The sequence below is a fragment of the Saccostrea cucullata genome, unplaced genomic scaffold, assembly GCF_032062105.1.
Source record: "Saccostrea cucullata isolate Sc308-1 unplaced genomic scaffold, CSIRO_AGI_Scuc_v1 ctg402, whole genome shotgun sequence".
Classification (NCBI taxonomy): domain Eukaryota; kingdom Metazoa; phylum Mollusca; class Bivalvia; order Ostreida; family Ostreidae; genus Saccostrea; species Saccostrea cuccullata.
The window spans coordinates 100,663-113,918 of record NW_026925523.1 but is presented as its reverse complement, the minus strand read 5'-3'; the positions used below and the strand labels follow the sequence as shown (position 1 = coordinate 113,918).

The following is a 13,256-nucleotide window of genomic DNA, read 5'->3' as shown; positions in this document are numbered from 1 at the left end:
TTTATGCCCTCGATGGGCACCCTCGGACTGTAGAGGAAGCTGTAGAGAGGATGCAATATTTCCAGCACTCCCGGTTACATAGGCCTAAGACCAAGAAAGAGCTGCGGAAATTGATCCCAGGTGATGAACAGGACAATCAGCAGGAAGTGAGTGTCGCTACTGCGGGGGAGGAGCTGGAAGCCCTCCGCAGCAGGATGGAAAAGTTGGAGCAAGCTGTTAAGCAGAAAGGATCTGCCCCCCTCCCCAGGCCGGAGAGGACTGGTACCCCGCCACCCCGATCGGCAGAGCGCGACCAGAAACCCCCGGTTTGTTTTAAGTGCGGAGAGGTGGGGCATTTCCGTAGGAATTGCCCCACCCTGGCTGCAGGGAAGTCAGTAGCCATTGATGGGCAGCGGGGTGGCGCTCAGAAGAGGGGACTCATGAGTGAGGGATCTCAGAGGTCCGAGTCTAAGGATAGGGGACAAAGGAGTGGGAAGCCCGGATCACAGGGAGTGGCTCCCCAGGCAGTCCGATTGGTGACCCCGGAGCAGTCCCCAGAGAGGACAGACTCGGAAAAGCAGGAGCAGGGGGCCAGTTTACCGCCCTCGTGTATTCGCCGTAGACGCAAGTGACGCAAGTTGAAGGTCAGCTTTGAGTTGCCACCCTCACCGGAGCTCTTCTGAGCTGAGGAGGAAGAGGTCGAGGAAGTGGGGATACGTGTGACCCCCCACTCAACGCCCCCCTCTTGGACCAGCCCAGGAGAGGACAGGAAAGTTAAAGGGCTTTGGGGGAACCAAACCTGGTAATCTTAAAGTCGGAGACGCCATTGGATGAGGGGGTAGAGCCGACGGTGCCCATAGGACAGTTGCGCCCATCTACAGGCTTTTCAGTCAGCCTATACGTGCAAGGGTTGCGGGTAAATGCTGTGGTGGATACGGGGGCAGAGGTTAGTGTCCTGTCGACGAGGGTGTACGACCGCTTGGATCCAAAGCCCCCCATCCGGAGACATGTAACTATGATGCAGGCTGGTGAAGATACCAAGCTCAAGGGTTTCATAGTGGGGCCCATGGCCTTGAGTTTAGGGAGTCGAACTTACGAGGTTGACCTTTATGTAGCCCCCTTGCAAGACCCTATGTTGCTGGGCATGGAGTTCCTTCATGCCAGGAAGGCCCGTCTAGATTTAGAGCATGGAACCTTGACCTTGGGAGGGGAGGCCATCAAGATGAATTTTGGCAGAGCTGAGGAGATTCCGGAGGCGAGAGTGACCTTAGCCCGGAAGGTACGGGTCCCGGCCGGCTCTGTTGTTTTATGCCCCAGTCATCTGGACCGGAAGCTGAAGGATTTTGTGGTGATCCCTGGCATTGATATGCAGTCGGACATACTCCTTATGCCCCATACATATCACGAGGGAGGAGACAGTGCAATAGTTTGCATAGTGAATGTTTCAGATCGAGGAGTGACATTGACTGAGGGCAGTCACATAGGTATGGCGGTGGAAGCTGATCCTCACCAGCCAGTGCCTTATCTGGTTAGGACCGTGGACAGCGAAGATGTAGGGGACCTGGGGGCAACAGCCTCAACCCAAGAGGTGCCGGAATTCCTACAAGACTTGCTGGAGCGCTCCTCTGTAGAACTCAGCCAAGAGGAGAGGGCTATGTTGGCTAGTCTGCTGACAGAGTTTCAAGATGTCTTCGCTCGCAGTGAGTTTGACTTCGGGAACTTCACTGCACTAGAACACGAGATAGATACTGGAGACGCACCCCCAGTGAAGGAGCGGATGAGACGCACCCCTATGTTCTTTGCTGGTGAGGAGGAATCCCACCTTAAGAAAATGCTGGAGGCCGGAGTGATACAGCCCTCAATGTCGGAGTGGGCCTCTGCCCCCGTCCTGATCCGGAAAAAAGATGGCCAGGTAAGGTGGTGCCTGGACTACCGCCGTCTTAACAAGGTGACCCGGAAGGATGTTTTCCCTTTACCCCTGATAGACGAGTGCCTGGACACCCTCACTGGGAATGTTTGGTTTTCCAAGCTTGACGCCAATTCGGCCTTTCACCAGATTAAGATCCGCCCCCAGGACAGGAAAAAGACTGCCTTTTTGACTAAGTACGGCCTGTTCGAGTTTGTGCGCATGGGGTTTGGTCTATGTAATGCCCCGGCTACCTTCTCCAGGGCGATGAACCTTGTACTCAGAGGCCTTACTTGGAGTATTGTTCTGGCCTTCTTAGATGATGCCCTAGTTTTAGGCCGAGATTTCCAGGATCACCTTGAGAACTTGCGTGCTGTGTTCATGCGCTTCCGGGAGTTTGACTTAAAGTTTAAGCCAAAAAAGTGTGAGCTTTTCCAGACCAAGGTGGAATTCCTGGGGCGCCTTGTGAGCAAGGAGGGCATCGAGATGGGGGATGACTACATTGCCGCAGTCCGGAACTGGGCCGTTCCTAGAAATACTAAGGAGGTGGAGAGGTTCCTAGGGTTCGCCAACTACCATCGAGGGTTCATTGCGGGTTATGCGGAGTGGGCACTGCCCCTCTATAAGATAACAGGCAAGAAACCATTCATATGGGGCCCAGATCAACAGTCGGCTTTTGATGGCTTAAAGAGGGCCCTCACATCTCCGCCAGTCTTGGCCCTGCCGATTCCCGATGGAGAGTTCATACTTGACACTGACGCTTCCAATGAGGCCATAGGGGCAGAGCTCTCACAGATACAGGATGGCCAAGAGAGACCCATATCTTATGGAAGCCTCAGTCTATCCCCAGAGCAGCGCAAATACTGCACGACCCGGAAGGAGCTGTTAGCAGTTATCCGCTTCACTCGACTGTTCCGCCATTACTTGCTGGGGAGGAGATTTATTGTCAGGACCGACCATCATAGCCTTATTTGGTTGTTAAACTTCAGGAACCCGCAGGACCAACTCGCCAGATGGATGGAGGAACTTAGTCAGTACAACATGGAGATACAGCACCGCCCTGGGCGACGCCATGTCAACGCAGATGCCCTGTCTAGGTTGCCTCCTCAGGCCCTCTGTGCCGGATCAGATGTCACCATACATCCTAGTGACCTGCCTTGTGGAGGATGCCCAAAATGTGTTAAGGCCCACCAATCTTGGAATGCCTTTGCTGAGGAAGTGGACAATGTGGCACCCTTAGCTAGTCCCGGAAGTTGGACGTATACGCCCAGTTCGGAGGTGGAAACGGTAGAGGAGTCAGTTTTAGACCCAGAGGGCAACACCAGTGATTCGCCCTCTCCCCTGGACCAGCACAGCCTTCTGTTAGTGAGGTGGCCTTTGGTTATGTTTCTGGGGGATTGCTAGGTCGTATCGGTCGCTTTCCTCCCCCGGAGGTGGACTTTGATGATGAGGAGTCAGTGGATGGCCCCCTCCGGACCCAGGTTCGTCTCACAGGACATCCCCACTTTGTGGCAGTAGTGGGGGTACCCCCCGAGGATTCAGGTGGTTCTGTGTCGATCATTGGTGGGTCTGACACCAGAAGAAATGAGCTTATGCCAGTTCAGGGACTCAGAGATCAGTCAGTTTCTTGATTGGGTAGAGGGTGATGCGGATCCAGAGGAGGGAGTGATTTTCCTAGCGAGCCCAGCGGTGAAGAACTATTGGCTGAATAGGGCAGCCTTCACCATAGACCAGGACAAAGTCCTTTGGAAGGTAGTGGGGGAGGGGAATAGGCTATTAGTTGTCCCTGAGGAGCTGAGGAAAGAGGTGCTACGCCTGTGCCATGACGTCCCAGCAGCTGGCCACCAGGGCATTGATAGAACCAAGGCTCGCTTGCGGGATAGATATTTCTGGTATGGGATGATGAGGGAGGCTGAACAGTTCGTGAGCACTTGCGGTCCATGCAGTAGAAACAAGCACCCCCAGCGCCATGCAAGAGCAGATATGATTAAGTACCACGCAGGTTCCCCTATGGAGAGAGTCCATCTTGATTTTCTGGGGCCCTTGCCCCGGACCAAACAGGGTAACGAGTATGTCCTTGTCATGGTGGACCAGTTCACCAAATGGGTGGAATGTATCCCCCTGCCAACCCAGACTGCGGAGGTCACTGCTACTGCAGCGGTTGACGGATTCTTCGCTCGCTTTGGCTGCCCCTTCCAGATCTTCACGGACCAGGGTAGGAACTTCGAGAGTAAGCTATTCACCGCAGTGTGCGACCTGTTGCAGATCCATAAGGCCCGTACTACCCCTTATCGTCCCTCGGCTAATGGCCAGGTAGAGAGGTATAACAGAACCTTGATGGATGCTGTGCGCTGTTACATAGACAAGGCTCAGAACTGCTGGGATGAACATCTTGCCCAGATAGCAGGTGCTTTGCGCTCAGCTGTTAACAGGAACACCGGATTTACGGCCAACAAGCTCATGTTGGGCAGGGAGGTGAATATCCCTGCTGACCTGATGTTTGCCCCACCCCAGAAGGACCCCGCAGTTGACCTCGAGGGCTACGTGGTCAACCTTGAGAAGTCTATCCATTCGGCTCATGAGACAGCCAGGCGTCGCCTCCAGACCTCGGAGGAACGCATGAAGAGAGATTATGACCTCAGGGTTTCGGCTCACTCTTACAACGAGGGAGACCTGGTTTATGTCCTTGACACAGCCACTGTAAAGGGGAAGTGCAGAAAGTTGAGCCCCTCATGGAAGGGTCCAGGCATAATCTTGAAAAAGTTAAGCTCACACCTTTACAGAGTCAAGACTAAGCTCACTGTGATGGTTGTCAACCACGATCGCCTGAAGAAGTGTGTAGACCGGGATATACCCTTGTGGTTGTCCCGGTATCAAGAGAAGTTCCGAACCCAGTCCCAGGAAGGATGTGACGTAAGTGGTGCCCCATTGCTAGAGGGGGATGCTCCCTTGTGTGAGGCCCCTGGGCCTCCCTACCCGAGTTCGTCCTCTGACAGCCCTCCCCGTGCACCAAGGAAACGGGGGCGCCCGCGCAAGGTACGGTCGCCCTCCTTCGAGTCCGCCAAGTCCTCAGATGGGGAGCTAACTGACTCAGAACTGTACTGTTTCTGTCGTAAACCAGACGATGGGGGACTCATGATCCAGTGTGATCAGTGTTACAGTTGGTTTCATGGGGTTTGTGTGGGGGTTACTTCCCAGGAGGCTTCCTCCCTGGATCAGTATATATGCCCAGATTGTATGGGGGGGCCCAGGGTAGCTAATGTGGGGTCTGCTTTCTTTTGCAGTTCACCTGTGGAAGGTCAGTTTTCTGACCTTTCATCTGACGATGAAGAGTCACCTGTGAGAGGCTGGAGGAGGGAGCGTTCTCCCTCCCAGTACAACCAAAGGGTCCCAGAATGGGAGATGAGGCCCCCAGAGTCGTCCCCTGAGAGGAGGGTACCCTCACCCCCAGAGCGCCAGGAGAGTCCTAGAGACACCCCTCGGCCCACATCGCCACCACCATCCGGAAGGACTGATGGATCCGACCCGGCCTCGGACAGGATTCCCGGACCCCAACCTACTTCCCGTAGGAGCCGAGATAGAGGAGCTAGGAGGGAGCATCCTCCCTCTCCCTGCCCCCTTCCGTGTGGGGCAATGACTAGGAAGCTGAGGGACCACATGTTGCGGCACCACCTCCCCGCCGTATTTAGACACGGGGTGCCCCCTACCCCGGAAGTCTCCGCCCTTCGTATGGAAGCCCTCAGATGGTTAGCCCGCCAGGTCCTGGGCGAGGATGGGGACGTTCAAACTCTGGCGGATGGCATTCGGGGGGGAGGCCGTTTTTCCGGACAGGAACAGCCTCGTTACTCAGGACCTCGTGCAGGCCATGGACGCTCTATGTCATCACGTTGGGGAGTCCCCCCAGCTGTGTACATCATGACAGGGGCGCTACATCCCGCCTTGCTGCTTCACTGGAGGGTCCACGCCCATGTCTTGCAGCGCCTGTCCCCCCGGCTCCGATGGGCATATCTTACTGCCTTCAACGGGCGTAGGATTGGAAGTCGGCGGGTGACGAGTTTCAGCATGAGTTTGCCCATCGGTGTTCCTGGAGGACCATCGGACAGATGCGTGTGGCGTCAGCCCACCCCCTCAGGAGCTCTTGTTCCGGTCCGCCGTCTTGAGGACACCGACAGCGAGGAGACCTCCCCCATTGAAGATATTCCCCGTCCCGAGGAAGACTCTGCCCCCGGCCGACCTCCACCTGGAACCATCACTGGGGGCATTATCACCGCGGAGATGCCGTGGCCTGGAGCTAGGAGGGTGACCCTCGCCGTGGTGCAGGAGTGGTGAGCAGGTCAGAGACCTGGACTCACCCCTGTATTCAGTATTCTCAGTATCCGGGAATTATCCCGGACTTAGGGCTTTGAGTGTAACTGGGAGCAATCCCGGACCCTCTTTACTCAGGGATCTTCCTGAGTTTCCATTATCTGGGGCTTGACCCGGCCTTATTGTTCCTGGGCAGCCTGTCCGGGCGGGCGTTAATAGCGCCCCATCGCTGGAGATGGTACCGGACCCTCCCCCCAGTGAGGACCTAAGCCTGTTAAAGAAAACGGGGGGAGTGTAGTATCTGTGCGACTGTCCCGTGGTACGACCTACTGACAAGGTGACGTCAGATGGCGGGACAGTCGCACGGGCCTCTTTCTCCCTGACGATGGCCAAGCGAGAAGACGCAACTAGAAGTTGGTGAGTCTAACCCCCGGGCCAGGACCCACTCGGATACAGTTGATAATTGTAGTGTATATATATAATAAACCGTTGTTACATTACCTTTGGGGTTTACTTTAATATTGTATCAAATTTGCGATGCGATGTAGTGCGATACGAAGAGTCGAGTCAACAAATAAATGAGAAAATTCAGTTAACAATATTAAACGGTCTTAGATTTAGTAAATGTCGAAAGCAAAGCAAAGAGTGTTTTTTCTTGTATCTGTTTTTTAAAATAAGAATACAAAAGTTTGAGTTTGAGGAATTTCCTTTGAAAGAAGACTCAAACTATTAAATAGAGTGACATATGTCAAATGAAAACGCAGCTCTTTTACAATGCAATCGTCATGGTCATAATAATGAAACTTACAAACAAAGACTTGAGTTTATATCAACTAAACCACTGCAAGATGCTAGTAGTACATATAAGCTTTCCAACACAATATATCATTACATTTTATTTTATTGAAAGCGAAAGGGTACTGTTATTTGGCTTGTATTTAACTATACGGGTATTTATGTCGATACTAATTCAGAATGTCCTTTTCACATATATTTCCATCGCCTGTAATGATGTGCACTGCAGAACTATATAAACAAAGACACCGTGTTATTTGCAGATGGTAGTGGATTTATTGTCACGAACCATGCACGGCCAAAACGTACTATCATCTCCCATTCTGGGGAGTAAGAGATACTCAGATAGAGCTATATGCAGACCTTGAGACATTGTAGTGGAATTCACCTTCATAGATAGGGGTAGAGGACTTTTCTACGACTTTAATTTAACATTTACATATATTTGCATATCCACTGCTCTCTCTTACTATGAACATGTAGCCATCAACTGCGTTCATAGGACTATAGACGCAATTGCTTCTGCTGTGAGTGCAATTGCTCTATCTCACTCGTGTAGAACAATCTCTACTACACTTATAAACCGTGTTGAGAAGTATATATATGAAATGTTTCGTAAAAGGACTAAATATAAGTTTTTAATAATATTTTTTGGAAAAAAAGGAATTCAGAACAATTTAAAATTGCTGTTTGATATCTTTAAAAATTTATTTTTGGTCAATGTATTTAATTGTAATTTAAAACTTTTTAAAAAAGGAATAGAACTCCATATTTTTATTTTTTCGTATCATGCATACTTGTACAAAGAACGATAACTCTTCACACTTGGGTAATAACATACAGAAAGAGAAAATCTCTTTAACTAGTAGATGTATATCTATTTCAAGTAAAAATAAATAGAAAAAGTACCAAAAAAATCACAGAAAAGCATACTTGAGTAATAATCATTATAAAATCATTCTCATTTTTATCATAGTGTTAAATAATTGATTTTTGTCAGAGGATTTCAATAACGTTGATCGATGACGTCACGACTGCATCAAAACAAAAATTAAGAGAATGTGATGACGGCGCTGCTTGTATCCAGATAACTGTGTTAGAGAGGGAAATACTTTTAAAATTGTGATTTATTAGAGAAAAGGAGTATTGATCAGGTGTACTGATTTTAAAGCCGTATGTGTTTTCTTTACTGAAGACAGAAGAAGCTTCGTCCTTATGTAAGTCAGGATTTCCTCTGATATTCTTGACAACATCAAAAAATGCAAATATAAGTAATAAACAACGATTATTTAGTGAACATGGCGTGATGAATAGCAATAGCTCTGCTGGCATATTTTCCATGATGCGCTAGCGCGCATCATGGAATATGCCAGCAGAGCAATTGCTATTCATAACGCCATGTTCACTAAATAACGTTGTTTATTTCTTAAATATTGGTTACGTTTTATCAATTAACAATAGTCATTATTATTTATATGTTGACACAATACATTCCAGTGAGTTTGAATTGAATAATACCATCGAGTGTGACGCTTCTGTTTCATTTTTGGTTATTTAATAGAAAAGACTTTTTTTATTTATTTGGTCACCTTACAATAAATAACCTTATTGATAAACGTGGTGATTTTAACTTGTCTATTTTTAATATTTAGAAATATACCCATAAAAAATACGCAAGAGAACGTTCTACCTTCGATGGCAAGCTATTGCCAAATGAATTTAGTCGTTGCGTCTTGTTCAACGTCAAAATTATGCAAACTTTGTGGTAGATAGAATGACAATGAAGCAAATGCAATCCATAGGCTGTGGTTTTTGCGCCAAATCCAATTGTTTAGCCATTACTAACAATCAATCTGAATTGTCTCCCATTTTTGTCCTTTGCCAGGTCATGACAAAAAGCACATGGCGGTCGAGACTGGTCAACAGGGAATGCTTTCTTCTCCATGGCACATTATCCCACCTAATATATTTTTTAGGAGGCTTGTTTTCTCTGCTCCTCGGATTGTATTGTTTAAAATGGCTTTAGAGCGTGATTGATGTTTCTTTTTCTATATGTACATGCATTTCTTTGTTTATTTTTGCATATTTTTTTTAAATCGCAAAAATATCGAAAACCGCTTCTCAACCCGTCTTTGTAAAACATGTAAAGAAAATATGTTGAGATTTACTAATACAAACATTGCATTGATTTTTTTTATGATTTATTAGAAACTGTTTAAAAAACATGCACTGTATAAAAATTATAAACAAACCTGACTTCTAGAATACTTGACAAATAGAAGGTCAAATGATGACAATTGACATCATTTGCAACAGCGGGTACACGTATTTATTCTGTGAACTATTTAATTTGAGTTGACATCAATCAATTCAAATGACACAAAGCTAGATATTTCATCAGAACCAGATTGTTTGATAAGGAATCATACATATATAAACAGAAATACAGAAAACATTTTGTAAAAAATTATTCTGTAAAGAAGAAGAACATAACTAAAGGACAAATGGTTAAATTTTCCGTCAAAGCAGCTGGGTTCGTGTTAATCGTAACACAGTTTCTTCATGGCACAAAAGGTATTTTCTTTGACGTAATTTGCATTTCTTTTAAAATAATTTTATGACCTCACTTTGTAGATATTTCGTAAATATACACAGATGCATTTAAGCTTTATTTATACCTATAAATTATACTGCAGTAAATAAAAAATATCCTTATTTCCTCAATTATTAAGTAAAAAACTTGAAATTTAATACAGGAGTTAAATAATATTGATCATTTTAAAGACAATTAAAATTTTTTAGTTGCTGTTAAGTTGTTGCCCTTTATATCCAGGGTTCTCCATAAGGGGTTTTACCATGGAGGTACGCCATGGTTAAATTTGTGTGCGCCATGGTTAAATTTGCTGCGCCATGGTTAAAATCCGTGCCCGCCATGGTTAAATTTTAGAATTTAAAACTTGCATTTTCAGAGATGACACCTGCAATATACTATCTGAGTAGTTAATTGTGTTTATACAACGTGTTGTGAAGCCCCCCAAGCGCACACGTACAGGTAATAGTGCTAATTACCCACGGTCGATCAGCTGCGAATGTGCCGTGAAGCGTGAGAATTCATGAATTGAAGGTCGGTCGGCCAGCTGTTTTAACAGTATATAGTTTTTTTTTAACGTTGACAATCTTGATGATATATTAGCCCAAAAATACTCTGTAAAAAAATTCATATTCCTCTGTATTTAATCAATTTCCCATGCTATGTTTTTTAAGCTTTAACTTTATTATCGTTTTCGATATTTAAATGTGCATAGGACCTAAGTGTCAATCGCCGTCTTATTTTTAGAGTTACTTCCCGTTGTTATGAGACGTCTCGTGGCGCTATTTTTAGCACTGGGGCACGTGGAGAAGTAAACAAAACTTGGTGAAAAACGCATTATCTAGAAAAATTGAATGCTTAGAAAAAAAGGACACTTATCCAATTGTTCCTTTATGTGTTTACTTAAAAAATACTACCCATTCATCAGTTTTAGTCATATTTAAACAAAACATTTCATACAACAGGCTACAACAATTCTTACAATTATTAATTTCTGAATATTATTGCCATGGTTAATGTATCAGCAATTTTTTTTTTAATTTCTTCGGAAGATTACTACAGTTATGGTCAAATTCTGGTACATTTGTGAGGTAAAATACAGGATAAATCCTTTTCAATTTTAATTCTTATTTTTTTTAACTTTAAACAGAGTTAGTTATTCCATTGTTTTGTGTTGCAATGGTAAAGTTAACAAATTGTAAAACCAGTAATTGATTAATGAAGATTAGGAAGTCTAACGCGCATTTTGTCTTCACGCAGCTTCCTCCATGGTTAAATTTTCAAATGTGGAGAACCCTGATATCATCAGGTTAATTAGATATGTTTGAAAATACTGGATGTTAATATATGAATTCAATTTCTCTATAACTTAAATATGATGAATATATATCCATGACGACAATATCCAGGAGCCCAATAACCTCTCACTATTTTATGGAATAGGAATTATTCCATTGTCATCCACCTTAAAGACGACATTTCTCAATGGCATCTGATCACATTTCTTATGTTTAGAGGTCCGTATTTGTTCTTCTATTGATTTGTATTGTTTGAATGGACTTTTGAAGTCGTAAACTTGAATACTGTTTGTTATCTCCTTTGGAAAGTTTTTTGGAGGGTTGTACTAGGGTGTTTTAATTATTTTTTTAAATTGTCCATTTTATGTAAAGGAGAATTCTGAATCCTTTCATATCCAATTCATCACTCTAGTGCTGTTTTGATTTATGTGAGCCAATAACAAGCCCTTAGGTTAACTTTGAAATTGTAATTTAACACATCGCAGTATATGAGGTGCAACATATGTGTAAATATCACAGAGAGTGGGATACTATTATTTCTTTCAGCACATACAGTGCTTTATAAATCTTATCTATAAAAAATATTTTACTATATAATAATGAAAATACAAGTTTCAAATTTACTAAATCTTAATTGACATGCTGTACTGTACACTGAAATTTTTTTTTCCAAAAATATATATGATTCAGAATCAGTTTATCTGTGAAGGACATTCTTTTATCTGATCTACTGAACGTCAAGTATATCAGATTTTCTAAAATATCATATTTCACCAACTAGTTTGTTATTCAAATCGAACTGAACTTGAATGATTTTATCTGTTATCCATTTTGAGTGTTATCAAGTGCATGTTCGATTTAAAAGATTTATCTAGTACCTGGTAGGTGTTTCAAGAAGGACGTGAAGATAACAAACAGTCTATAAATACCGAAGTCCATAAAACAATACAAAATAATAGCAGAGCAAACACGGACCTCCGAAACATCAGAGGTGGGATAAGATGCCATGGAGGAAAAAAAATTAGATAATAATTATTTAGTTGTTTGTATCAAATGCTTAGAAATCATTTCTTATTGTTTTTAATAAAATGTTATGATTTCATTTTAAAAATGTATATTGGCGTTCTTAAGCATGCACATCTGATTAAACCCACTACTTTTTGTACAGTATTCCTTAAGGTTGTCCTTTGCTAGCTGCTGGAATTACCGTTAATAGTTAGTTATAGTGAGGTGTAAAGAAAGAGGCTTGATTAGTACAACATTTACTCGAACTTGTAAAGTAACTTCATAAAAGTTTGTATTAACTTAAGAAATGTGTTTTATCGTAATTTGACGAGTCAAATTTCATGATTGATTATTGATGTAGAGTTATTTATCTAAAGTGTTACAATAATATTTTCAAGAGAGTGGTTATTGGAACCAGCTCCTTTTCATATAAGAACTACTTTTAGAATAATGCAATATTATCTGGATTCAGCTGATGAACTTCTATGTGAGGAGGATAAGGATGTTAATTTACCCCATGAAACAGAGTGTCAGCTGTATTATGACTGCTCCTCCACGAGAGCCCCAGAATTCGCCACCAGTGAAAGATACCTCCGCGAATGCAAATACCCCCAGCTGTTCTCTACAAAAACATTCAGGTGTGAGGACTTTGAGAATGTACAATGTGGAAGTAGGATAGAGCGGAAACAAGCATGTAAGCACTAAAAGAATTGTATTTTTAAATAAAAATATTGTTTGTAATTTAAACAATTAACAAAAATTACTAATGATAGACTTTTAAAAGAAAATATGTTTCTTTATCATTAGCATAAATTCGGCAATTAATTTGAGTAATGGTGCTATAGGCATACAAAAAACTTTTTTAAAAAATATGCAAATTTTGACAATAAGCGAGAAATGATTCCTTATTCGGTAGACAAATGAATATGGATTTTTCGGATGCCAAAGTTGAAAGTTTATAATTATTTTAAAAGTCTTAAAGCATAGCATGGCATCAACCATCAACAGCGTATAATTCTTTTTTTTTTTTTTTTAAATTATTTGATTATTTAGTTGTTTATTTTGTTACTTATTTAAGGTGAGTACCAAGCCAACCTGTGCAATGGACCAAACTGTGGTGGCTCCTGTATAATACAATATCCTAGCTGTGCAGAAAAAACAGACGGAGTCCATCCACATGGATCTAAATTAGGAAGTCCCTGGAAGATGGAATGCTACAAAGAAAGACTGATGAGAACTTTTCTTCCGAATTCTTTCCAAGGATGAACTAAATGAACACGTTAGATTAGTGCTCAAAATTACAATTTTTTTTCTTTCTTACAAAACAATATCGCACCATATTTTTAAAAATGCTTGGGTAATAAATAAATTCGAAATA

The 13,256-nt window shown here is 43.6% G+C and overlaps 1 protein-coding gene across 1 annotated transcript; it reads left to right on the top strand.

The window, feature by feature from the left end:
- The first annotated feature begins 9,454 nt into the window (after positions 1–9,454).
- Positions 9,455–13,256, top strand: LOC134269090 (uncharacterized). Its single transcript, XM_062751310.1, has 3 exons — positions 9,455–9,559; positions 12,351–12,572; positions 12,957–13,256. Exons 1-3 carry the CDS (start codon positions 9,490–9,492, stop codon positions 13,142–13,144), a joined length of 480 nt encoding a protein of 159 aa, XP_062607294.1. The 5' UTR covers positions 9,455–9,489; the 3' UTR covers positions 13,145–13,256.

Excerpts from the sequence above, each read along its gene's own strand:
- LOC134269090 (XM_062751310.1), top strand. The coding sequence starts at position 9,490 with ATGGTTAAATTTTCCGTCAAAGCAGCTGGGTTCGTGTTAATCGTAACA. Across the intron at positions 9,560-12,350 it reads GTTTCTTCATGGCACAAAAG|CTGATGAACTTCTATGTGAG; the intron begins GTATTTTCTTTG and ends ATCTGGATTCAG. Across the intron at positions 12,573-12,956 it reads GATAGAGCGGAAACAAGCAT|GTGAGTACCAAGCCAACCTG; the intron begins GTAAGCACTAAA and ends TACTTATTTAAG.